Raw genomic sequence first — 26,850 nt, 5'->3', positions numbered from 1 at the left:
CAATCTATTTGATACGATTAAATTAAAAATAAAAATTGATATCATAAATGCAATAATTAACAAAAAATGTTAATTTTTCCAAAATAAACCAAAACAGAATATTAATCATCTGAAAGATCTTTAATAGAGTTTTATTCGATTCCACAATAATGAGAAATTTAGGAGTCAAGACTTCTTAAGTGAATTCAAGACTTCTTTGTAAGCCAACTTCTTAGCCATCTTCTTATCAGAGGCCTTTGCTGTGTGAGCAAAACTCATTTCCTTAGCTTCCACCTCAACCGTGAAGTAAGCTTCACCATTCTCGAAGCCTTTAGCTTTACTCAACTCGAACTGAGCTTTCTGGCAAAGTTCTGTCAACTCTCTCACAGGATGCAGCTTCACAGTATCTGGAGTTATCATACATCCCAAAAGCGGTTTTATACTCGCAAACACTACTTCCTTGTTGTAACCCGAGTCTACATGTATCGCACCAGCTAAAGACTCTATCACATCTCCAAGAACCTGACAATCCATGACATTAAGGCCTTGTGTTCAAGAGAAAAGATAAATAAAAGAAATGTGTGTTTACCTTTGGGAAAGCTATTTCGGATTCCCATCCAAAACTGGATTGCACAGACGACAACCGTTCAAACTCACTGACTGTTCTGGAGATGTGCTTGTGGAGATCATGAGAGCCATGGAGGACGTGTTTGTGCAGGTTTGATTTCACCGCTACTTGAGCATAACATTCATTGTTCACAGAAGCAGAGCGCATGTCGGTTAGTAGTCCAGGTGAAAGATTAGGATACTCGCCGTACAAATGCTTGGTTATGAGATAATCCAACACAGAGTCGCCGAGGAACTCCAACCTCTGCAGCAGAGTCAAGTTAGTACAGTAATTAAAACACCAACAGAATCAAAACTATATGATTTGGCTTCATGGAGAAACACGACAGAGAACCTGATAGCATCTTGGAATTTCAGGAATCATGTATGAGCCATGAGTCAATGCCTCGACTAGAAGAGACTTATCCTTGAACTTATAGTTCAAGAGAGACTCCATATAGCTTACATTCACAAGCTTCTCTGCTTGTATAAATGGCTCTCTTTGGATCATCGTAGTTGTGAAATCGACTTTTATGCCAACCCAGTTCATGAACGTTAGCGCTTCTAGTTCACCTCCCTCGCTAAGATATGCACCAATTAGTGCTTCCACAACATCTGCCACACTCTTGCGTTTCAAATTCCTCCTCCTAGCAATGTACATGTTTTTCCTCCTAGCAATGTACATGTTTTTCCTCCTAGCAATCCTAGGAATGTACATGTTTGTAGATTCGGACAAATGATCATTCACAAGACCATAAGCTGCAGATGATTGGCCAGGAACCATCCACCCTTTAGGTTCAAAACACTCATTTCGTATAAATCCCTGTAATCAAAGAATAGAGAGCTTGATAAACATTTCTCTAGAACCAGAGGTGATGGAGCCGTTTTAGACTACTACTAAAGAATGTTCACCTGAAGTTTCTGGTCACATCCAAATTTGCAGAGCGTGACATTCGAAATCATTCCATCTTTTATTGAGCTGAGAAGACCCTCGTGATGAGTATGATATTCTTGGAATAGATGCTGACAAACAGCATATTTCAGAAAAGAGTCGCCAAGTGTTTCTAGTGATTCCAAGTGGAACTGGTCTTGGCACTTCTTCGTTGTGATAGCTTCCAGAATCTGTAGTTCATCAAGTGAGTAAAAAAAAAAATTCAAAAAATGAAAGTGCCATGAATGATTTGTATCAAAAAATGTCTGAAGTTATACCTTGATGGTTGGAATATTGACTTTTGGGATGTTTTTCTTAAGGTTGAATGCTATAAGCAAAGATTCAATGCGTTGCATGACAGATGGCATGAATTTATAGGAATAGATCATATCTACTGATATTGGAGCCAATATGACATGACATAGTTCAGGAGGTAGTTCAACATACTCCTTGTCATGCTCTACAGCAAAATGAATATAAAAGTTAAGGAATAAGGAAGCCAATAAGAACTCATAATGCGGTTAAAGATTAAGAACCTTTCTCCTTTTTCTTCATGGTCATGTGAAGGTTGTTATGCATCGTGAAAATGTGTCTCCCATTCAAAAGAGGTTCATCCATAAAATTTAATCGAATCTCATGCCTGCAACAAAGATAAGAGTATCAACTCAATCCTTATAATTGTCTAAACTTTCTATGTAAAATATATTTACCGTTTCTCATAGTACTCCATGTAGGTCACATCGCCAGAATTTCTCTTGGTCAATACAGAATTTGCGTTTAAATTGCTGAGAATACCTCTGGTGCAGTAGACGTATCCATTATGTGGTGTGTAAACCAACGCATTTTGTAAGACACAGGTGCAAAACAACCCGTTTTTTGTACGTAGAATGCAAGAAGCATCCTTGGCAGAACAATTCACATGCCTTTTCCAAGGTTTATGACTAGTAAAGTTCACGGATCTTATCACCTCCCAATCAATAAGAGATGCTTTTTGCTCATGAGTGGATGGAACTAGTAGATAATCAAGTGCGACACCGTCTCTGAGATGCAACCCATCCAACGCCGCCATCAAATTTTCCACACTATGATCCAATAGAACTCTGAAGAGAGTTATCTGAAACCTTCTACACAAAAGGATCTGAACACAAAGAAAAACAGAGTCTGATCTCGGATTTTAACTGAGAGATAACTGATAAGGAAAAATGAGCAAAAATACCTCATCTTGTGCAAGGTCAAACGCTCCCACATAACTTAATGTCACAGCTATTGTGCCAAGATGATCTTCTAACCGGAAGCATGTGTTCCCAATGTCATCTTCAAGCTTAACCCTGGTTCCCAGTAAAATATCCTTAAAATGAAGATTTCCTGGAAATTCTGACTTCATCCTTATTGAGTAGAAGTGGTATGTTGTCTGCGGCAGTGCTGAAAACTGGGAGACTAGCTCTGGAGGGAAGTAACTTGGCTGTTCAGTGTCGTAGTGGATTTTCCCTGCAAACTCAAACCTCGTAGATGAGTGGTTTATCACACAGCACAAAGTCTAAAAATGAAGACGCAGCAAAACTACCGAGTTTTTCTTGGACAGTTTCCTTCAAAACCATGTCAGGGACAAGATGATCAGTTAGAGCACCAGCTCGGTGCAGCTTAATGCAAGCTTTAAGACATACAGCTTGTTTTAACACGTTTCCATTTCCTTGAAATTTAACTTCTTTTACTTGACAGCTCTTAGGAAGGTAAAGGATGCAAATCCCCTGATCCTTGTCTATATCGAATCTAGGAGTTGGTTTGAAGTATCTTTTCCAGCAAACAAACAAACAAAAAAACAGAAATCAAGAGAATATAAAGAAGAAAAATTCGAATAAACAAAAAAACTAACTGATAAAGCTGCTTAAGTATTAGACTTACTCATCTGAAGGAAGCCTTGAGCAGTAGAAATATATTAAGCTGACGCTTGAGCTAAAAGTTACAATAGCCCCTGTGCTGTCGACACGGTAGACCTCCCCGGATGAATCATCTGGAAGAGGTTGATAGGGAACAAGAGAATGGCTCAAAGAATCTTCACGCATTCTTTTCGCACCAGAAATATATTTCTTTAACCGAGATCGTGTGCCCATGTCTCCACTGCAAGTGGCAACATAAAGAGAAAGAAATTAATTTTTGTTGAGCATGGAGCTAATGTTTACACAATCAGATCATAAGATCTATGGAGGCGAAACCAGATATCAACAGACCTTTCCACCATCATCAAATAATCTGAGTTAGGCATTCTAGCACGCCCTTGAGACTGTATGAAACTGCAAATGGTGGATGCAGGGTCAAATCCGACAACCAGATTGCAACTTTGAACATCTAGACCTTCCTCTAGAATAGATGTTGAGACGATGATGTTTACCTGCGAACAAAAAGAGATTACTCAGAATTAAAAAAAAAAAATTGCTAGAAGCAGACGACTCCAACAGTTCAAGAGAATTTGACCATACCAAGCCTTTTCGGAAGTCCTCCACAGTTTTATTCTGCTTCTTCCGGGTTTGACTTTGCAGGCCAGAGTTGTTTCCTGCAACGTACTTAGTTTTCCAGCTATTATAGGTTGGAAGAATTTCATTCAAAAAGGATTCCAAAACCATAGCTGCTATCACCCGTTCCACAAATATGATGCACCGTATTTTCTCCAAGGACCTGTATTAATTAAATTCAGAGGATCAGGTTCTAAACGGATGTGTATCGGTCTATTTTGTACTAAGCGGAAAAGAAAGTGTGCATGCAATCCAGACCTATAACCAAGAAGAGATACAACAAGGCAGAGTATTTTTGATGTAATGAGACCTGCCTCCAAATTTCTTTCTATGTTAGCAACACTCCAGTAAGGACCTATATGTGCAGAAAGAGCCAAAAAAGATCAGAGGTAAAGTAAAAAAAAAAAAGAATGAATCTGCAGTTATATCAAAATTATCTAGCAAAAATGTACCATCAGGTATGTAAGCTAAAATGGCCTGTGAAGCATTACTACAGAACTTTTTTATGGAGGTTTCGCTAAACTTCTCTTGTTGACCCCACAAGACAAAGTCGTTCTGACTGACTGAGAATGACTGAGCAGCCTGTTGTGCGGAAAAAAAGACTAACTCTGTTAGTTTTCTTTTTAACCTAAACCTTGAAACATTAATTAAAACAAAAAAAAATTACCTTCAGCGCCATCAAAATTCCAAGTTCATCCAAACAATAAGTTATAGATGAACATATCTTTGACAGTCTCTTCTTTATGGTATTAACAGTGGAGGATTTGAGATCCAGAGTTGCAAGGGCTAAGAGATGCTGAAATGCAATTAAAACATTGTCATCATTAATGTGAAGATATAAACCAATCTCGATGAATATATATACCTCTTTGGCTAGCTTTTCAAGTTCCGCTACTATGCCTGCGCGTGTAGAGCTTGGTATTTCCATGTGCTGGTACAACTTGAAACTCGGAGTAGAAAAGGGTATAAACCGAGCCAGCACAGACTCACTTTCACATGTATAGACCTTAATGGATTAAGAAAATTTAATGAATATCATTGAATACACAAGAAAAAAACAGCACAAGAAAGATATCATTATAAAGGAAAGAGAATACCAAAAGAAGACAAGATGAGAAAAGAGCAACCTTTGAATTCATTAGAGATTCGAGTTCATGAATCTTTTTCCAGTAGCTATCCAAGTTTTCACCTGAGGTGGTGAGAGAAGAAAGAAGGAATAAAACCAAACGTGGCAAAACAAAACCCAGTCAGGATAGAATGAGAAATGCGTTAAAATCTTATACCCTTTGTTTTCACAGGGGATGCAGTCATCCCAAATATTCGAGGAACGGATGAAGTTGCAGACTTTAACTCCTTGTGATAGAACTCCTGCCATGTAAAACGGCTATATATTGTCAAAAGTGCAAAAGATGGCTTATACAATGATATTTCATTCAGGTCTGAGTTTAACTACCAAGAGTAACTATTATGCTCACCTTCAAGATACAAGCATACGCGTGATTACCCCGAGCATGATGACATTCATCAAATATAAGAACCTTGATCATGTTCAACGTCAGAAGACTATGTCTTAGTGCACTGAGCAAAATAGCAGGTGTCATCACAAGAACCTGCATTTGCGAGAGCCGCGAAAAAATAGAGTGAACAACTAAAATCTCCAAACAGTAGAAGTAACATTTGGCGTAACACACAAGTCTATATGTATAGATACAGAGCATAAAAGATTGAGATGAAGCTTAGTATAAGTGTTGAACCGCAGAGAACATGAAATGGCGAGTAGTGAAGCTAATAAGTAATATACTAAACACTCCAGAGCAGCCAAAAAAAAAAGAAAAAAATACGGAAATAAAACCTCATATTTATCGACTTCTTGTTTCCAAGTTGGAGCATCCCAAGAGTCAACCCCAATGGATCCCCAATACATGCCCACCTTAAGATCCGTGTGCCTCTTCAGCGCTTCAGCTTGCTGCGTAGAACACAACGGAATAAATTAACACTAATGTCTCTAAAACTTGGTGCATTCTCAGCAATGAGCGTGGACAATGCAAACAACTTCAATCATGAGCCAATTCTACAGAACATTAATTAAATGTGTACTACCATCAAGTTGAGCTTATGTGATTAAAACCAACAGACAGTCACATTCAATACATACTATAAGAGCTATAGATAGAAAGGAAAGCGCCATACTTGAATGACGAGAACAACTTGAGGAACCAAGAAGACGCTGAAGCAAGGGGAAGGCTTGCGGAAAAGGTAAGCGTAGCTACGGAGAAGCATGATGGCGATAAGAGTCTTGCCAGAGCCAGTCTCCAAGTAAACAATCGTGTTCCGCTTCATTGCTTTCTCTAGCGCCTCCACTTGATAACTGCATTTTCAAAATCAAACAAACATAAGAAAAAAAAGAAAAATCTGAAAAAAAAAAGTTAACACTCGTAACAAGATCATTACTACCTTCTCGCAAACGGTAGAGGAGAAACTTGATCGGCGCTCTCAATCTCCATATCAACAATCGTCATCTAAAACAATATGATTAAAAAGCAAAGAGAGAGGAGAATCTATTTATAAAAAAAAAAAAAAAAAAAAAAAAAAAAAAAAAAAAAAAAAAAAAGGAGAATTCTTGACAGCCAAGTAAATCATCAAATCAACTATTCCTTACTTTCCAGTAAAATACAAAAAACGACACAAAAAAAAGATAATCGAAAGTGACATACCAGCGAGAAGAAGGATCGAGAAACGAAAAAGAAGCTTACTGAAGAAGCAGAATAAGAAAGAAAAGTTTTTTTCTTTCCACGATGATTGAACGATCAAGCTAGGTAGGCCCTGTCAATTTATTAATTAAAAATTAGAAATGAATATTCCGCCAGGAAAACAAAATTACAAAATTTTGAAAATTGTTTGAAGAAGAGTGTGAATGTTTTTGACTCTCTCTCTCTCTCGGTAACTGGAAATTATTACTGTGAACGATCCTTTCGCTGGCGTCATAATTTTTATGGAGAGCTTTAACAAAGCCCAACTAAAGCTTTATCAAAGCCCAGTCTCGAGCTTTTAAAGCTGTTTTATCTACTTTTCAAAAATTAAGTTTATGTTATTATAATTATATTATATATTGTTTATCGAGAAAATGACTATTTAATTCTTCGAGTATTTGAAATTAACAGTTTAATGCTCCAACTATTGTGTACACAACATAATTCCTCAAATCTTGGTTGACTTAACAAAATTAAACCGATTAAAAAGTCTACGTTGAAGATTAAACGGAGACGTTAATCTATCTCTTTTAATCATCTTAAAGACATGAATGTCTTCTACTTTGTCCAAATCAAACAGAACAAACCTTAAATCGATGTAGAAGAGGATTTGAGAAGATATTTCCAGATTGGCTTCCAACACAGACCACTTAGCTTTAGTCGACATAGAATAATACCTTGAGAATCCATTGGATGCATTAGAGATAACTCTATGATTGATTGAAGTCTTCAAGCATTCATATTTACCTTTCTGTCTTGTCCTTTGCTTCTTCTTCGATCACTTTGCTTGGCAGCTTGTGATTGACAGGTCTGTCTTTAATCCACTGATCCTTGCAAGCTAAAGAGGAAACATCGCTTCCACTCAGTGACTCATCCCATTCGAACTGCTTCTTGATCTCTTCTCTCATGCTTGAAACATTTTGAAGAGAGAAACAATGGTTCACCATCCATTCCAACACAGAGCTTAACTCTTCTGCAAACTTCTTCATGTCTGCTTTTCTGCAAACCCGAAAGCCTTTCTGATTCTCCCTGTGAGACTGAGACATGCCTCTCATCTCTTAAGCTGACTCCTTCAATAATTTTTACAATTCTGTGAATCCACTTGCTGATATCGCACTCTGTCTCCACAGTGAAAGTCTCATTCTGTTTAAGCTTGAATGGTTTACACCTGACAGAGTTTTGCCGATGTCTTTAATATTTCATCAGTGTTCCTCTGAACTTTCGCTGCCTCTGATGAATCTTTATTATATTCGTTCTCCATTTCAGCAAAGTCATCCATCTGTTTCGAGCTTATTTGTATCTTGTTCTTGAAATTCTCCAGCTCTGAAATCAAAGCAGAAGTCCAAGAATGAGAACAGAACTTTATCACCACTGTCAGACTCTGAAAACGATGCAAGAAGGCTTCATGGGACACATTGCTGCTATGGCTTGGCTTAATGTTTGTTGTGTCTTTAGAAGATTCCTCGAGTTCTAGTAGTCTAGACGCTGCTCTCGGATACATGTTTCTTGAGAACTGAAGCTCACTGGCTTTCCGTTCTCGAATACTGCTGCTCCGGCTTGGCTCAATGTTTGTTATGGATGCTTCAGTAGTTCGACGACTATAAAACAAGAATCAAATCTCTAGTTATGAGGATAATATTAAGAAATTGTGAATCTTTTTCTTTTAAATCGTCTGTAATCTATTTGATATGATTGCATTACGAATGAAAATAAAAATTGTTATCATAAAAGCAACTTAACAAAATGTTAACGTGACCCAGAAAAAACCAAAACAAAATATTAATCATCTCAAAGATCTCAAGTCTAATAGAGTTTTATTCGATTCCACAATAATGAGAAATTTAGGAGTCAAGGCCCTTCTTAAGTGAATTCAAGACTTCTTTGTAAGCCAACTTCTTAGCCATCTCCTTATCAGAGGCCTTAGCCGTGTGAGCAAAACTCATTTCCTTAGCTTACACCTCAACCGTGAAGTAAGCTTCACCATTCTCGAAGCCTTTAGCTTTAGTCAACTCGAACTGAGCTTTCTGGCAAAGTTCTGTCAACTCTCTCACAGGATGCAGCTTCACAGTCTCTGGAGTTATCATACATCCCAAAAGCGGTTTTATACACGCAAACACTACTTCCTTGTCGTAACCCGAGTCAACATGTATCGCACCAGCTAAAGACTCTATCACATCTCCAAGAACCTGACAATCCATGACATTAAGGCCTTGTGTTCAAGAGTATAGAGAAATTAAAAAAAAAAGTGTGTTTTACCTTTGGGAAAGCTATTTCGGATTCCCATCCAAAACTGGATTGCACAGACGACAACCGTTCAAACTCACTAACTGTTCTGGAGATGTGCTTGTGGAGATCATGAGAGGCATGGAGGACGTGTTTGTGCAGGTTTGATTTCACCGCTACTTGAGCATAACATTCATTGTTCACAGAAGCAGAGCGCATGTCGGTTAGTAGACCAGGAGAAAGATTAGGATATTCGCCGTACAAATGCTTGGTTATGAGATAATCCAACACAGAGTCGCCGAGGAACTCCAACCGCTGCAGCAGAGTCAAGTTAGTAAATTAACTGAAACACCAACAGAATCAAAACTATATGATTTGGCTTCATGGAGAAACACGACAGAGAACCTGATAGCATCTTGGAATTTCAGGAATCATGTATGAGCCATGAGTCAATGCCTCGACTAGAAGAGACTTATCCTTAAACTTATAGTTCAACAGAGACTCCATATAGCTTACATTCACAAGCTTCTCGGCTTGTATAGATGGCTCTCTTTGGATCATTGTAGTCGTGAAATCGACTTTTATACCAACCCAGTTCATGAACGTTAGCGCTGCTAGTTCACCTCCCTCGCTAAGATACGCACCAATTAGTGCTTCTACAACATCAGCCACACTCTTGCGTTTCAAATTCCTCCTCCTAGCAATGTACATGCTTCTAGATTCGGATAGATGATCATTCACAAGAGCATAAGCTGCAGATGATTGGCCAGGAACCATCCACCCTTTAGGTTCGAAACACTCGTTCCGTATAAATCCCTGTAATCAAAGAATTAGAGTTTGATAAACATTTCTCTAGAACCAGAGGTGATGGAGCCGGTTAAGAGTACTACTAAAGAATGTTCACCTGAATTTTTTGGTCACATCCAAATTTGCAGAGCGTGACATTCGAAATCATTCCATCTTTTATTGAGCTGAGAAGACCCTCGTGATGAGTATGATATTCTTGGAATAGATGCTGACAAACAGCATATTTCAGAAAAGAGTCGCCAAGTGTTTCTAGTGATTCCAAGTGGAACTGGTCTTGGCACTTCTTCGTTGTGATAGCTTCCAGAACCTGTAGTTCATCAAGTGAGTAAAAAAAAATTCAAAAAATGAAAGTGCCATGAATGATTTGTATCAAAAAATGTCTGAGGTTGTACCTTGATGGTTGGAATATTGACTTTTGGGATGTTCTTCTTAAGGTTCAATGCTATAAGCAAAGATTCAATGCGGTGCATAACAGATGGCATGAATTTATATGAATAGATCATATCCACTGATATTGGAGCCAATATGACATGACATAGTTCAGGAGGTAGTTCAACATACTCCTTGTCATGCTCTACAGCAAAATGAATATAAAAGTTAAGGAATAAGGAAGCCAATAAGAACTCATAATGCGGTTAAAGATTAAGAACCTTTCTCCTTTTTCTTCATGGTCATGTGAAGGTTGTTATGCATCGTGAAAATGTGTCTCCCATTCAAAAGAGGTTCATCCACAAAACTTAATCGAATCTCATGCCTGAAACAAAGATAAGAGTATCAACTCAATCCTTATAATTGTCTAAACTTTCTATGTAAAATATATTTACCGTTTCTCATAGTACTCCATGTAGGTCACATCGCCAGAATTTCTCTTGGTCAATACAGAATTTGCGTTTAAATTGCTGAGAATACCTCTGGTGCAGTAGACGTATCCATTATGTGGTGTGTAAACCAACGCATTTTGTAAGACACAGGTGCAAAACAACCCGTTTTTTGTATGTAGAATGCAAGAAGCATCCTTGGCAGAACAATTCACATGCCTTTTCCAAGGTTTATGACTAGTAAAGTTCACGGATCTTATCACCTCCCAATCAATAAGAGATGCTTTTTGCTCATGAGTGGATGGAACTAGTAGATAATCAAGTGCTAGACCGTCTCTGAGATGCAACCCATCCAACGCCGCCACCAAATTTTCCACACTATGATCCAATAGTACTCTGAAAAGAGTTATCTGAAACCTTCTACACAAAAGGATCTGAACACAAAGAAAAACAGAGTCTGATCTCGGATTTTAACTGAGAGATAACTGATAAGGAAAAATGAGCAAAAATACCTCATCTTGTGCAAGGTCAAACGCTCCCACATAACTTAATGTCACAGCTATTGTGCCAAGATGATCTTCTAACCGGAAGCATGTGTTCCCAATGTCATCTTCAAGCTTAACCCTGGTTCCCAGTAAAATATCCTTAAAATGAAGATTTCCTGGAAATTCTGACTTCATCCTTATTGAGTACAAGTGGTATGTTGTCTGCGATAGTGCTGAAAACTGGGAGACTAGCTCTGGAGGGAAGTAACTTGGCTGTTCAGTGTCGTAGTGGATTTTCCCTGCAAACTCAAACCTCGTAGATGAGTGGTTTATCACACAGCACAAAGTCTAAAAATGAAGACGCAGCAAAACTACCGAGTTTTTGTTGGACGGTTTCCTTCAAAACCATGTCAGGGACAAGATGATCAGTTAGAGCACCAGCTCGGTGCAGCTTAATGCAAGCTTTAAGACATACAGCTTGTTTTAACACGTTTCCATTTCCTTGAAATTTAACTTCTTTTACTTGACAGCTCTTAGGAAGGTAAAGGATGCAAATCCCCTGATCCTTGTCTATATCGAATCTAGGAGTTGGTTTGAAGTATCTTTTCCAGCAAACAAACAAACAAAAAAACAGAAATCAAGAGAATATAAAGAAGAAAAATTCGAATAAACAAAAAAACTAACTGATAAAGCTGCTTAAGTATTAGACTTACTCATCTGAAGGAAGCCTTGAGCAGTAGAAATATATTAAGCTGACGCTTGAGCTAAAAGTTACAATAGCCCCTGTGCTGTCGACACGGTAGACCTCCCCGGATGAATCATCTGGAAGAGGTTGACAGGGAACAAGAGAATGGCTCAAAGAATCTTCACGCATTCTTTTCGCACCAGAAATATATTTCTTTAACCGAGATCGTGTGCCCATGTCTCCACTGCAAGTGGCAACATAAAAAGGGAAATAAATTTTTGTTAAGCATGGAGCTAATGTTTACACAATCAAATCATAAGATCTATGGAGGCAAAACCAGATATCAACAGACCTTTCCACCATCATCAAATAATCTGAGTTAGGCATTCTAGCACGCCCTTGAGATTGTATGAAACTGCAAATGTTGGATGCAGGGTCAAATCCAACAACCAGATTGCAACTTTGAACATCTAGACCTTCCTCTAGAATAGATGTTGAGACGATGATGTTTACCTGCGAACAAAAAGGGATTACTCAGAATTTAAAAAAAAATTGCTAGAAGCAGACGACTCCAACAGTTCAAGAGAATTTGACCATACCAAGCCTTTTCGAAAGTCCTCCACAGTTTCATTCTGCTTCTTCCGGGTTTGACTTTGCAAGCCAGAGTTGTTTCCTGCAACGTACTTAGTTTTCCAACTATTATAGGTTGGAAGAATTTCATTCAAAAAGGATTCCAAAACCATCGCTGCTATCACCCGTTCCACAAATATGATGCACCGTATCTTCTCCAAGGACCTGTATTAATTAAATTCAGAGGATCAGGTTCTAAACGATGTGTATCGGTCTATTTTGTACTAAGCGGAAAAGAAAGTGTGCATGCAATCCAGACCTATAACCAAGAAGAGATTCAACAAGGCAGACTATTTTTGATGTTACGAGACCTGGCTCCAACTTTCTTTCTATGTTAGCAACACTCCAGTAAGGACCTATATGTGCAGGAAGAACCAAAAAAGATCAGAGGTAAAGAAAAAAAAAAGAATGAATCTGCAGTTATATAAAAATTATCTAGCACAAATGTACCATCAGGTATGTAAGCTAAAATGGCCTGTGAAGCATTACTACAGAACTTTTTTATAGAGGTTTCGCTAAACTTCTCTAGTTGACCCCACAAGACAAAGTCGTTCTGACTGACTGAGAATGACTGAGCAGCCTGTTGTGGAGAGAAAAAAAACAAATATCTTATATTCCTTTGTAATCTAAAACTTTGAAACAGCACTTAAAACAAAATAATACCTTCAGCGCCATCAAAATTCCAAGTTCATCCAAACAATAAGTTATAGATGAACATATCTTTGACAGTCTCTTCTTTATAGAATTAACAGTGGAGGATTTGAGATCCAGTGTTGAAAGGGCAAAGAGATGCTGAGTTGTAATTAAAACATTGTCATCATTAATGTGAAGATATAAAAAGATATAAACCAATCTCGATGAACATCAAGCCTTAGAATATATATATACCTCTTTGGCTAGCTTTTCAAGTTCCGCTATTATGCCTGCGCGTGTAGAGCTTGGTATTTCCATGTGCTGGTACAACTTGAAACTCGGAGTAGAAAAGGGTACAAACCGAGCCAGCACAGACTCACTTTCACATGTATAGACCTTAATGGATTAAGAAAATTTAATGAATATGATTGGCACAAGAAAAAAACAGCACAAGAAAGATATCATTATAAAGGAAAGAGAATACCAAAAGAACACAAGATGAGAAAAGAGCAACCTTTGAATTCATTAGAGATTCGAGTTCATGAATCTTTTTCCAGTAGCTATCCAAGTTTTCACCTGAGGTGAGAGAAGAAAGAAGGAATAAAACCAAACGTGGCAAAACAAAATCCAATCAGGATAGAATGAGAAATGCGTTAAAATCTTATACCCTTTGTTTTCACAGGGGAAGCAGTCATCCCAAATATTCGAGGAACGACAGAAGTTGCAGACTTTAACTCCTTGTGATAGAACTCCTGCCATGAAAAAGGGCTATATTGTCAAAACTGCAAAAGATGGCTTATAAAATGATATTTTATTCAGGTCTGAGTTTAACTACCAAGAGTAACTATTTTGCTCACCTTCAAGATACAAGCATAAGCGTGATTACCCCGAGCATGATGACATTCATCAAAGATAAGAACCTTGATCATGTTCAACGTCAGAAAACTATGTCTTAATGCACTGAGCAAAATAGCAGGTGTCATCACAAGAACCTGCATTTGCGAGAGCCGAAAAAATAGAGTGAACAACTAAAATCTCCAAACAGTAGAAGTAACATTTGGCGTAACACACAAGTTTATATGTCAGAGACAGCTTGTATAGTAGATACAGAGCATAAAAGATTGAGATGCAGCTTAGCAAGAGTGTTGAACCGCAGAGACATGAAATGGCGAGTAGTGAAGCAATTAAGTAATATACTAAACACTCCAGACCAGAAAAAAAAAAAGTATTCATGTAATCATTCAAAAATACGGAAATAAAACCTCATATGTATCGACTTCTTGTTTCCAAGTAGGAGCATCCCAAAAGTCAACCCCCATGGATCCCCAATACATGCCCACTTTCAGATCCGTGTGCCTCTTCAGCGCTTCAGCTTGCTGCGTAAACACACAACAGAAGTATAAAACATCAAACAGTACACCATCACGGAATAAATTAACACTAATGTCTCTAAAACTTGGTGCATTCTCTGCAATGAGCCTACAACTTCAATCATGAACCAATTCTACATAACATTAATTAAATGTGTGCTACCATCAAGTTGAGCTTATGTGATTAAAACCAACAAACCCAGAGAGATGGATATAATAAAGACAGTCTCACATTCAATATATACTATAAGAGCTATAGATAGAAAGGAAAGCACCATACTTGAGTGACGAGAACAACTTGAGGAACCAAGAAGACGCTGAAGCAAGGGGAAGGCTTGCGGAAAAGGTAAGCGTAGCTACGGAGAAGCATGATGGCGATAAGAGTCTTGCCAGAGCCAGTCTCCAAGTAAACAATCGTGTTCCGCTTCATTGCTTTCTCTAGCGCCTCCACTTGATAACTGCATTTTCAAAATCAAAAAAAAAAAAAAAACATCAGCGAAAAAAAGTTAACAACACAGATTATAAGACTCATCACTACCTTCTAGCAAATGGTAGAGGAGAGACTTGATCGGCGCTCTCAATCTCCATATCAACAATCGTCATCTACAACAATATGATTAAAAAGCAAAGAGAGAAGAGAAACCAATTTTATATACAAAACAAAATAGCAAAAAGCAAATAAAAAAGAGAGAATGCTTAACAGCAAAGTAAATCGTCAAATCAACTGTTCCGTTACTTTCCACTAAAATACACAAAACGACAAAAAAAAAAGATAATCGAAAGTGACAATACCAGCGAGAAGAAGGATCGAGAAACGAAACTTCTTCGTGTGCTGAAAATAGCGGGGAGAGAAAGCTTACTGAGGAAGAATAAGAAGAAGAAAGGTTTTTTTTTTTTCACGATGATTGAACGAACGATCAAGCTATGTAGGCCCTGTGTATTTATTTATTAATTAAAAATTAGAAATGAATATTCCGCCGTTCTCGAGGAAAACAAAATAACAAAATTTTGAAATTTGTTTGAAGAAGAGTGAATGTTTTTGACTCTCTCTCTCTCTCGGTAACGAGGAAGATGATAATATCGGGAAATTGTTACTGTGAATGATCTGACAGTGAAAATATCCTTTCGCTGGCGTCATTATTATGACGCCATTGTTATGGAGAGCTTTAACAAGGCCCATCCTAAAGCTTTACCAAGGCCCAGTCTCGAGCTGTTAAAGCTGTTTTATATACTGTTTCAAAGAGTATGTTTAAAAGTTTTTTTTTTTTTTTTTTTTCCAATAATTTTATTGATTTTCATACAGGTTAGATGTCCCCAAACACACCTAACCACGACTACAAACCAAGAACCACATAGAGCAGAGCCGTTGCAAACTGACGAAAGGACCAAATACCGTAAAGAGGATCATGGTGCCTTGCGCCATTACAACTGGCCTCCCACAAAGAAATACACTCTGCTGGAACCTGAAACTAAAAAACTAGATATGTCTACTTTCGTTAACAAAAAATTCATACAACCAATTAGGGTGGCCACTCGACACATAAGATTGCGTCAATCCCTTTCTTGTCACACTTTGCGCAATAAGCATGGCTCCTCTGTTTTCCTCTCGTGATACTTTCTGAAATATAATACCAGCGGTGCCCACCAACTCTCTTTCAATTTCACCAACATAGAAAAGAAAAGATGGCCAAGCATCGGGTCTTGCTATTGCTCCAAACATAGCCTCCAAGTCACCTGAAATGATCACATTAGAGATGCGGTGGCTTCTCATACTCTCTACCACCCACTTAAGGATTTCAAAGTTTGCTTCATCTTTGTTAAACAAACCCGAAAAGGCTCTCCGACTGTGAAGGATGACAACACCACGCTCATTCCTTAGGACCCATCCTCCACCACCCCGGCCGTCCCTTTTACTCCAATCAACTCCCACATTACAACACAGCCAACCCGAAGGGGGTGGTGTCCATTTCGAACCGTCCACAGCCTTATTAACTTTCTCAGAGACAGACCATTCCTTCTCCATAATTTGCGCAAGGAGCCATTCTTCAGTCTCATTCTCCGCCTTCTTTACCACTTCCTCCAATGAAAATCCTCTCCCTCTAAAGAGCAATTCATTTCTTCTCTTCCAAAGGTTCCACACAATCCATGGCCAGCTTCTCCACAGTCTCAGAGGCCCGTTACCGTAACTCTTCAGATTGAGAAGGAAGTTAAGGTTTGCGTAAACTGAAAACTCATGGAACCCTTTACGCGTGTTAGGAATACTGGAGAGGGCCCAAACTTGTCTGGCCACATGACAAGTGAACAGCACATGGTTTATTGTTTCAGGTTCCTCACCACAAGCTTGACATCTGGCATCAACATGCATTCCTCTAGCATTGATCAGTTCCGCAACCGACAGGGCCTCACTCATTGCTTTCCAGAGGAAGACTTTAATTTTTGGTGTTGTCTGAACCCGCCAGCAGCTCTCTTTCAACCCATTCAGAGACGGCAACTCAAAAGATCGTGAGTGATGTATCTTAAACTTTTCCATAGATGCCAACCAGTAAGCCGATTTCACAGATATGCGACCATTCTTGTTGTAATTCCAAGTGAAAAAATCATTTCTATGACACACTGGCTGACATCGAGAAATGATATCAACATCCCCTTGGACAAACAACTCCCTTAGCTTATGTTGATTCCAAATTCTCTCTTCAAAATCAATAAAATATTCCGCCCTTAAATTAACATCAAAGGTATTGTTTTTTATCCAAGGCGCCCTGAGTCCCACTATCGGATCCTCAACCCACTTGTCTAGCCAAACCCTTGTTCTTTGGCCATTCCCCACTCAGGCTTATCGGTCGCAAGTCAGACATGTGCTCAGGGTTGGGTATCTTGGGCAGTAAACAAAGATAGGTGAGGTTCCATTCCTGCGGTAAAGCACCTTGGGCAAAAACTTCACAAATTTCATTTGTGACCTGCTCTCCAATTATGTCCCAGTATTTCTGGAAGAAGGCGCCAGTCATGCCGTCAGGCCCAGGGGCACTATCAGCATTTATAGAAAAAATAGCGTCCTTGACTTCCTCCTTTGATACAGCTCTCAACAGATCAACATTCATGGAGGTGGTTACTTTTGGAACAAAGTCTTCAAAGACATGATCATACGAATTTGTATTGGTAGACTTGAAAAGCTCATTGAAATATTCAATAGCAATCTCCGCTTTAGCTTCATCTGTCCACTGCTCATGTCCCTCCTTGTCTTTTAACTTCAAGACTTGATTCTTGGATCTTCTCATCTTGACCGAGCCGTGGAAGAATTTTGAGCTTCTGTCTCCAAACACCAGCCACTTATCTTTACTCTTCTGTTTCCAAAACATTTCTTACTCCTTATAAGCCCCAACTAGCTCTCTGTGAATGCCTTCAATCATGAATCTGCAAGGGTATGGTTTCGATTGGAACCATTCCATCCTCTCCTGCAGTTTAAGAATTTTGACCTTAGCATTAGTCTGGTTCGTTCTCTTCCAGCGACTCAGCACCGTCCTGCATCTACTGATCTTTTGCGACACCTTAAGATTGCAGTTAGAGCCAGTTCTCCTCCAGACCTTGTCAATAAGTCCTTTAACCTCCGGATTAATAAGTAGTCTCTTATCAAACCGGAACTGTCCTTTGAAACCACTCTGAGCAGCAGAAAGGTTCAGCCACACGGGCCTGTGATCAGACCCACGTTTCTCCAAGAATGTTTGATTAGAATTCGGAAACAAGGAGAGCCAAGCTTTATTCCCAAAACTTCGGTCCAAACAACATTGGATTCTTTTCTTCCAACGAGTGCCTTCCCAAGTAAACTTGTTTCCTTTGCTCGTGAATTCCTCCATTTCACAGCACTCTAACATATCAGCAAAAGGTATAAAGGACGCTTCAGATCTTCTAGGCCCTCCCATCTTTTCGGAATTATTTAAAATCTCATTAAAGTCTCCTATAAGACACCATGGCTCCTTCCGATGACAGCCAATCCTACTGATACTTTCCCACACTCTAGCTTTTCCTTCACTTCCTGGATCTCCATATATACACGAGAGATAAAAGGATTTCCCTCCAAAATGAGCCAAGCAGTCGATAATATTTTTATTAGCCTTCTTAACTTCCAATCTTACATTTTTCTTCCAAAAAACAGCTAGCCCCCCACTCAACCCAGTCGGATTAACAGTGTAGACTCTATCAAATCCTAGCCAGACTTGTAAATCCACCAATACATTAAAACAGTTTTTAGTTTCCATCAAGAACAGAATCTCCGGGAATTGCTTTTTACACATCTCCCGCAGACGATGAATTGTCAGGTCTTGGGGCCTCCCCAATCCCTGGCAATTCCAGCTCATAATGCTCATTGGGTAGGGGGCGATCCCTCACGTGGGATCACCGATAAGCATTGCGCCTTGATGGATGGAACTTCCTCGGTTCCTTGGTTAATCTTCTTCCTCTTTCTCGCTCCAACTTCCTGTTTCCCTTCTCTTCTCTCACCCACTTGAACCTCATTCCCAGCAGTGAGAGCTAGCATCTGTCTCTGTCTTTGAGCTCGTGGTGGTCTTCTCCTTACCGGCCCACGTTTTCTAACAGTCCCGGAAGAACTAGGTTCAGAGAACTCAGCTCGAAAAACCGTAAGACTGACAGAAGAAGTGTCCAGATAGTAACCTTCAGCTTCATCATTCGAACCAATATTGTATCTCGGTGAAGAATCTGTGAGCACGACATTTCTGTTAGCCTTCATGGAATCAGCCAAGAGTTTGGTCGGCTTGGCATTGATGTCCCAATTACGTCGATCCATCTCCTTCTCTCCGTAGTCAAACACTGGTCCTTTGCCTTTGTTTAACTCTGTAGTAAAGACCGGAGCTTGCTCTAGTCTCAGAATGGTCCTCTGTAACAGAGGATCTTTCTCGACTTCTCTAACTGATTTCTTCACCTTGTCAACCTTAATAGCCAGAGTTTCACCCGTATCAGCCAGTAGGAATCTTCTCATTTCCTCCAGAACTTCACTAGCAATTTTCGGCCTTCCTGTGTTTGGATTCAGCCCTACCTGCTCTTCTTCCAGCACCCCGAAGAGAGGATCATTCTGTTGCAGAACACTGTTATCTTTGAACTTTTCAGCTATAATCCTTTCTCTTCTCCGCGTAGCATCAGATTGACGTTTTTTGATCTCCAAAGGGCAGACTTGTTTCTCATGATTCAGCCTCTTGCAGGTATAACATCTCTTCTGGAGCTTCTCGAAATCGAAATGTATCGTATGAGTTTTGCCTCCTCCCATATCCAGAACCCTCGCCATCTTCAGAGGATTAGCAACATTGAAGCGAATCTGAACCCTAATGAAGGGCTGAGTGATAGGTTTCGTAGGAACGAAGGCAAGAACCTTAACTTCACCTAGCATTTCCCCTAGAGTCATGAGAGCAGCCTCAGTGTAGAAGTTGACTGGGATTTTGCTTATCTGGACCCAAAGGGGGATGAACTGAAGATAGTCATCTGGTGGGTTCTCCACCCATCTTTCCAAGACAATCGCCCACTCATTGAAAGTTTGGACCCCTTTCTCTAACACATCTATCAGATCATGTTCATTTTTAAAGATGAACTGGAACTTTTCTTCCGACAACGCTACCCCCCTAACTCGACCTTCCTTCTGCCACTTCCTTGGCATAGTGAGAATTAACCCAGAGATTTTTTGACATTCTGGATTGAGAGTCCTCCCGATGAGGCTTAGCGCATTTTCTTCTGTAGAACTAAAACCAGGGAGCTCCGGCATGACAAACGGAACTTCCTCTTCCTCTTCTTCCAGTGAGAGAGCCATAAGAGCCCTATCCATAGCTGCAGACATCTTGAATTTTGCCTTTAATCTTCTCCGATCTCCTATTCAGATTTAAAGATCAACTAGCCAGTCTTCAACGCTCAAGAACAAAGCCGGTAGAAACACTTTGATTATTATACCAAGAAAGCACAATATAGAAATAAACCAATGAAGTGGCTCTTTTGTTATAGAAAACGTGTTGTAACTACTTTGCCCAACCCCAAAAGCACTAAAAATACATGAATCAATGAAAAGAACTTGAGCCCACTCACGGGGTCCTAGAGAGCAACTTTTTCTCGCTCTACTCTCACCAACTCCTGCGGTCACGTCTTCACGAACGACAATATGTTTAAAAGTTTTCACACGTTGAAAATCAATTAATTTTTTTTAATTATAAATACATTATTTTATTATAACTAACTATTTTTAGTCAATTGAAACTAAATCAAATCATTATTTTTAGACATTTATAATAACGAGAGAATTGGTGGGGAAAAAAAACCAAAATTAATTTTTTAGAGAGATAGAAAGAGAAAATAAAGTAAAGAATTTTGGTTATTTTCTTAATTTTTTTTTTGTTATAGGATGCAATTTCCCTATAATTAATTTATGATTATTTATCATTAATGCGTAACAAAAAGATATATTAAAATGTCAAAAAAAAAAAAAATTTAAAAACTTGGGATCATTTTAAAACGAAAAGAGTAATTGTTTTTAGCAGTTATAGGCTTTATAGCTAAGGTTAGAGACAACTCCAAATATTTATATGGATATTGGAGCATAACCTGTAGAAAACAAAAAGATTTTGGATGCTAAACAAACAATTAGTTGCTCTTTTTTAAATAAGAAGGTATAAATGAGAAAACTGTCAAAGAGTGTTTGTTGTTCTCTCATGGAGCTTTATGAGTTTTGAAGATAACATAAAGTAGCAACAAAGGAACCACAAGACTGTAACCTGGAAAATGAGTCACATTCATCTCATAAGCTCTAGCTAGACTCCAGCAATTCTGTCAAAAGAACCAAAAAACAAGAAAATGCTTCACAAAGTGAATACGAATGAACAAGAACATGTAAGAGTTTTTCAATTATATTACCTTGAAATGCTTCCAGTAGAGAGCCAATGAAGCCAGCAAGAGCGACTTCCGAACCAATCTCCTCTTAGAGAACAACACAGACCGCCGCTGCCATCTCTTCTTCCTTCCCCGGTCATTATGGTCATCTTCCTTCTTACCAGATACAGCTCTAATATGCTCTTTGTAGAGTTCTCTCTCAGCAACCAAACAACACACAATCACCAAACTTGGGATGACGACAAAAACCAGATGCGGAATCACTAGAACCATCACATCAGGCTCTCCAACGTACTCATGTTTCCTCTCTCCTCCGCCTGAGCTAGTCACCACCCATCCCATAATGGTCATGTACGTTCTCTTCCCGGAGTCAGTAAACACTTCGCCGGAGAACCAAGGGAAGAATACGAGATAAAACAAATACGCCACGTAACCGAACCAAACCACAGGGAGTCTACAAAGGTCTTGGAGAATCCACAGCACAAGCGTGAATAGTCCTTTCTTGGCGACGAACTTCTTGAGAGTGTACTGCTTCTTGAAAACAACGATAATGCATTTCGGAATAAAGAAAGCAAGAAGCAAACAGCTTATCACAGACCATAGAATGGGGAAGTACAACGCGGCCCATTGGCAGCCCATTACACGAAACTCGTTCCACGTCCACGACACTCTAGAGCTTAGACCGTTGATTGAAAACGGACGCAGCTCTGATAAAGTCGTTCTCCCTTTGATGTCAGTCACTTCTATCTGAAGCCAATACCTATCAGGTAAAGAATCCTCAAAGGCTCTATAGTTCCACGGGAGCGAATAAAAAGATGCTCCAGAAGTGGAACCATGTTTTCTCATAGGAGCTTCCATGACTAGATTGTTAAATCCAGGGGATGAGTCATAGACTCTAGCGACAACATCAACAACCAGAGATTGAGAAAACACAATGGCTCTGATCGCGTCGTAGGAGGAAGAGATCATATGCTGACACTCGTATCTGTGGCGTGCTAACGACGTCGACATGAAACGTGAATCTAACGGAAAAGTAGGTAACACGATGGTCTTCCGAGACTCTGACGACTTGAAGTCGAGATCGAGGTACGAGACATGACCTCTATCGATAGCCACGATCCGCATCGCCCTGTTCTTTCTCCAGTCTCCCATCTCCCACTCCCAGAACTCTGCATCCGGGGAGGCTCCGAAGGAACAGTTCGTAGCACTTTCATCGCCGCCGCTCCGCCTCATGTTCAGCTGGAACAAGTCGTTATCCGATAAACTGACGCCGCCGGAGCGGTGGAGTCTCTTGAGGTTCTTGCCGAACCTCGAGTGCAGATGTCCACAGAGGTAAGCGGAGACGGAGTGCTTCAAGAACACGTCCCTAAGGCTCTTTTTGGAATGTGTTAGAGCTGAGAAGGATAAAGGGAAATGTCCGAATGAGATCTTTGTTACAGGCTTTGTCGGCTTGTCGTCATCCCATTGCGATAACTGTGAGTCGAGCGAGGTTAAAAGCTCATCGGTTGGGTGGCCGAAGAGGTTCGTTGGGCCGCGTAGTCCAATACTCATTGTGGTGTCAACACCAACGAAGAGATGTTTACGTTCACTAGTCTGTTATAACAAACACACAGAACTGTTAGCATTAGATATATATTATCGAGCAATAATATAACCTATTATCTCCAATGCACATCAGTGATTCACAAACCTTAACATATAAACAAAATGGATCTACGAGCTATTTCCCCACGAGTGAGTACTATCGTATAGCATCAAATGTCTCCCGAAGTAAGTTCAAAATCTATTTCAAATTCAGTTTTCAGAAACAGTGAGAAAACCAAGTTTAGTAGGGAAATAGGATTCAAACTTTATTCTGGGGATAAATAGCACGGCATCATACTTCCGTAGACATTTGATGCTATATGATAGTGTATTCGTGGAGAAATAACTCGTCGACTCCGAAAAAAAAAAACAATGAACTCAACCAAATGATTCAAAGATGTTAACAAGTAGACTAACACCAACCTCGAGAGTGACGGTGTTGACATTCTCTTTCCTTCCTAACTTCCCATTGATGCTATACTTTGAGAAGAAATCAACGGACGAACCAAGAGAGGGGACACCAAAGTTGTCGTGGTTACCTCTAAGATCATAGAATAAGGTTTTATTCAACCCACTTGTCTTGATAACATCTTGCATCACGCTCTCATACTCTAACCACTCTTGTTCGTTTTGCTTCATTGTTAACAAGTCTTTACTCTTCCCATCTGATAATAACCAAACAAAAGGAACATATCAAACCAAAAAGACAGAGAGACAAGTTTTTCCGACATAGCAATGTCTTGTAATGAAACCACACTAGATTCGAAAAAAAAATTCGATAAATTATAGGTTAAACCTGTGAGATCGCCGGTGATTAGGACGAGAGAAGGGTTGATGAGGGAGAGAGCAGGACCAAGTATGTTTCTGAAATCAATTGCTCTCTCGGGATGGTGAACGCTGAAATGGAGATCTGATAGCTGAACCACCCAAACCAAGTCTTGTCCGCTTCTAGCTTCGATCACTCTTCTTCTTCCAGATTCGTCTACCGAAGCAGAGACCCTCGTCGTCGTGCTCAAGGAGATTAACAGAAGAAGATGAATTGAACTCAACGAGATTCTTCTCCGGTGTAAAGGTGTGTTCTTTCGTAGCTCATCGTCGTCGCCGTTCGCTTCCATCACCTCTCTTTCTCTCGCGAATCACATGGAATCGAATCTCTCAGATTGTATAACGATTCTCCAGAAAAGAAAAGTCTACATTTTTATTAGTTCTTTATTAGTAACAAACCCAAAGGTTGCTGTTTTGGACTAGCAATTACATGGCACATACATGTCGCACAGTTTACACAATAGCATATAATAATTTAAAAAATTACATCACAAAGGAGTTCCTTCATTTTATCTTTATTCATTACAGGTTTTGGAATTTAACCAGAATCAGCAACTTTGTGAGTCCTTGAGTGCTTCCGTTTAGCTTTCTTAGGCTCAACTCCTAGCCATTGCTGGATGAGCTCAAACACTCTTTTATCATGGAGGAGTCCTCTATGGGTTCCGGAGACTCCTACACTCGCAACTGATTTAAACTGAGCAGCCTGTGAATAAAAATAGAAATGTGGTGAAAGGTCCAGACAGAGAAGTGAGGATGAACAAAAGAGAGTAAGTAGCTTACTGCTGCTGATTCAGCTGGTACGGTTCCATCTCCATCTACATATGTATACTCAGGCTGCAACAAGATGCACACTTTTTGGATCAGATATGTTTCAGACAATAGGTGTCAGAGTATTTTTTCAAGAAGACTCATTTCACTCACCATAGTTTGGCATATCTCAGACAAGTCCCCAATTGGAGAAGTCTCTGTGCCATAACTGCAACAGCACCAGAAACAAAAACAGTTTTTGTGTGCTTTCTTAGATTGCAAAACAGTTGGAATCAACCGGGAAACAGCTTAATGCCATAGAGGCACAAGAGTGGTAGGTAATGAATGCATACCAAACATCGAAGGGAGTATCCTGAGCCACTCCATAAATGTTATAGAAGGAAACTCCATCAGGAAGTTGCGCTTTGTTGAGAATCTCTCTCGTCTTACTCGCCCATTCGAGGATAGAAAAGTTAAACGGTAAAGCTATTTTATTCCCACCATAGCTTAGCTACAATTACATAGTAAAAGGTGAGAATAACATCTCAAACCAATGAAAAAAAAAATAAGAAACAAAAGCTAAAGTGTGTACCTCGTTATTCTTCAATGCATCGTTGAATAGATCAATACTCTCAACTAATCCAAATGTTTCCAGTTCCGCAGAAGTCTCGTCGTTGTCCTTTTCAGTTTTCTTGCGCCAAACTCGAATCTCTGGTTGTTTCTTCCACTTAAAATATGGATTTGCCATCATCTCGTAGATAGATGGGCACTCTACCAACTAAAAACCAAAAGTTTTAAAAACACATTCATCAGCCAGAGAGAACAATACAAACTTTTGAGGATTCATTACCAGTTGGTGCATGGTCCATCGTGATACGAAAAAGAAGCTTTCTAAGCCTTCAACAAACTGCACTCCGGTCAAGAGTGAATCATTGATGCACCCTGGAGCTCCTGTTAAACCAAATCCAATGTCATTCCCAGTGAAAGTAGCTATGAACAGCTTTCCCAAAGAGATTTATTTGTATAAAACCTTGGAAAGGTGTTGCAATTGTAATCCATTTACCAACATACTTGGAGAAAACCTGCCAATGGTTAAAACAGTGACTTACTCATAATCCTCTGGAAGATCATAATGGATTGTGTGATTATAGTTACCTCGGGATAGAGAAACATGAAACATGAAATCATTACTCCTCCCATTGAGTGTGAGATGATAGTGACTTTTCTCTCCCCTGAAGTTTTATATGCAGTTTCCAGCTTCTTTTTGAGACCGAGCATGAGTTGATCGATCCTGCAAGAATGAAATAAAGCAAAAAACAGCTGAAGAATCTAGTAAAACTACAATTTCTGGTAATAATAACTGCAAATCTGACCTATTGCTTTGTCTGAAATCGTAACCGTATCCAAATAATGTAGTGCCCTTCTTGTAACCACACCCAACCAGCATTTCTATCATATCGTGGAAGTGATACACCTCCGTCAAGTGACAAAGCTTTACAAACTGAAAAATCAAAAGTTGTACAATATCAAACATAGTAGCAGGGAAACAAACTAACTCTCAGGTTTGCAAGATACAAAGTATAAGTAAGGCTAACAGTTCCAGAAAAATTAACAAACAAAATTCAAGAAAGAGAGTAGACAGAAAAGAAAAAAAAAGGTATCATCATATTTTACCCAGGATGGATCTAGAATGTCAATCGCATAGAGTCCATGGTCATCCTCAGGGACCGAAATTTCAATATCTTCATCCAACGGTTCTGTATAACCTGCAAAAGACATTCAAGATCATTACACATCTCCTTTCACCACTTACTTTTGTCAAGCACATAAATGGTAAGCTAGCAATTCATAGTCACGGGGTGAGTCTAAAACATGTCGTAATGCATTATGCAATAGCACAAGAATCATTACATTCGAACAAAAACCAACACCGTAACTATTTCGTAACCAATACGCAATCAAAAAGAAAAAAAAAGATTTACAATTTTTTTTTAAAAAAAAGGACTCGACTTTGAAAAAAAAAACATAAAAATTAAATCTTTGGGTTCCAATCATGAGACAGTTACCTGTTTTGGGATTATAAAGAGACCAGAGGTTCTGTCTGAAAGCAAGGTTAGCGAGAAACAGCCGAACCCAGACGCGAATTTCAGACTTGGAGTTCTTCTTCTTAGAATGCAGAATCGATCCCCCCATGCCAGAGACGAGGAGGACGGGATCTCTGTCCGCCGCCGTCTCGCCGGAGTTTTCATCATCGTTAGTTCCCCAGCACGGACACGAAACCCATTTCATCATTACCGGGTCAAAACTGTAGACCCGGAATATTCAATTCGGATCCTTACGTTTCTTTTTCTACAGAAGTCTGGAGAAAACTTTGGAAAGGTCGTGTGTGGG

The 26,850-nt window shown here is 39.4% G+C and overlaps 3 protein-coding genes and 1 pseudogene across 5 annotated transcripts; all 4 read right to left on the bottom strand.

Moving 5' to 3' along the window:
• Positions 1-22: 22 nt before the first annotated feature.
• LOC106292551 lies at positions 23-6,545 on the bottom strand (annotated as a pseudogene). Its single transcript, XR_001260204.1, has 22 exons — positions 6,481-6,545; positions 6,217-6,394; positions 5,879-5,992; positions 5,502-5,636; positions 5,310-5,394; positions 5,154-5,215; positions 4,892-5,032; positions 4,694-4,822; positions 4,479-4,608; positions 4,285-4,381; positions 3,994-4,189; positions 3,745-3,905; positions 3,419-3,634; positions 3,081-3,307; positions 2,733-3,004; positions 2,227-2,654; positions 2,053-2,156; positions 1,795-1,976; positions 1,498-1,707; positions 941-1,408; positions 569-850; positions 23-501 (listed from the first exon to the last, which is right to left on the bottom strand). The product of XR_001260204.1 is annotated as an endoribonuclease Dicer homolog 2-like (transcript).
• Positions 6,546-8,480: 1,935 nt separating this feature from the next.
• Positions 8,481-15,030, bottom strand: LOC106292552 (endoribonuclease Dicer homolog 2-like). Its single transcript, XM_013728162.1, has 22 exons — positions 14,966-15,030; positions 14,708-14,885; positions 14,320-14,433; positions 13,915-14,049; positions 13,725-13,809; positions 13,572-13,633; positions 13,313-13,453; positions 13,088-13,216; positions 12,875-13,004; positions 12,684-12,780; positions 12,394-12,589; positions 12,147-12,307; positions 11,823-12,038; positions 11,485-11,711; positions 11,137-11,408; positions 10,631-11,058; positions 10,457-10,560; positions 10,199-10,380; positions 9,904-10,113; positions 9,405-9,815; positions 9,033-9,314; positions 8,481-8,962 (listed from the first exon to the last, which is right to left on the bottom strand). Exons 1-22 carry the CDS (start codon positions 15,028-15,030, stop codon positions 8,729-8,731), a joined length of 4,059 nt encoding a protein of 1,352 aa, XP_013583616.1. The 3' UTR covers positions 8,481-8,728.
• On the bottom strand, positions 13,383-24,093 carry LOC106292553 (putative metallophosphoesterase At3g03305). Of its 2 annotated transcripts, XM_013728165.1 has the most exons (11): positions 23,684-24,093; positions 23,311-23,552; positions 21,328-22,896; positions 21,189-21,240; positions 14,966-15,030; positions 14,708-14,885; positions 14,320-14,433; positions 13,915-14,049; positions 13,725-13,809; positions 13,572-13,633; positions 13,383-13,453 (listed from the first exon to the last, which is right to left on the bottom strand). In XM_013728165.1, exons 1-5 carry the CDS (start codon positions 24,000-24,002, stop codon positions 15,017-15,019), a joined length of 2,196 nt encoding a protein of 731 aa, XP_013583619.1. In that variant the 5' UTR covers positions 24,003-24,093; the 3' UTR covers positions 13,383-13,453; positions 13,572-13,633; positions 13,725-13,809; positions 13,915-14,049; positions 14,320-14,433; positions 14,708-14,885; positions 14,966-15,016. The 2 variants fall into 2 exon arrangements, with proteins under 2 accessions (XP_013583619.1, XP_013583618.1); XM_013728164.1 differs by lacking the exons at positions 13,383-13,453; positions 13,572-13,633; positions 13,725-13,809; ... (2 more) ...; positions 14,708-14,885; positions 14,966-15,030 and having other exon boundaries at positions 21,045-21,240.
• LOC106292554 (phospholipase A(1) LCAT3) lies at positions 24,079-26,751 on the bottom strand. The gene is made up of 11 exons (XM_013728166.1): positions 26,526-26,751; positions 26,134-26,225; positions 25,833-25,960; positions 25,615-25,750; positions 25,490-25,541; positions 25,310-25,410; positions 25,052-25,237; positions 24,813-24,970; positions 24,634-24,688; positions 24,493-24,546; positions 24,079-24,415 (listed from the first exon to the last, which is right to left on the bottom strand). Exons 1-11 carry the CDS (start codon positions 26,749-26,751, stop codon positions 24,251-24,253), a joined length of 1,353 nt encoding a protein of 450 aa, XP_013583620.1. The 3' UTR covers positions 24,079-24,250.
• Between the last annotated feature and the right edge of the window lie 99 nt (positions 26,752-26,850).

Source organism: Brassica oleracea, chromosome C5 (assembly GCF_000695525.1).
Source record: "Brassica oleracea var. oleracea cultivar TO1000 chromosome C5, BOL, whole genome shotgun sequence".
Taxonomy (NCBI): Eukaryota; Viridiplantae; Streptophyta; class Magnoliopsida; order Brassicales; family Brassicaceae; genus Brassica; species Brassica oleracea.
Note: the sequence above shows the minus strand (reverse complement) of the source record. Positions and strands in the feature narration are given on the sequence as shown.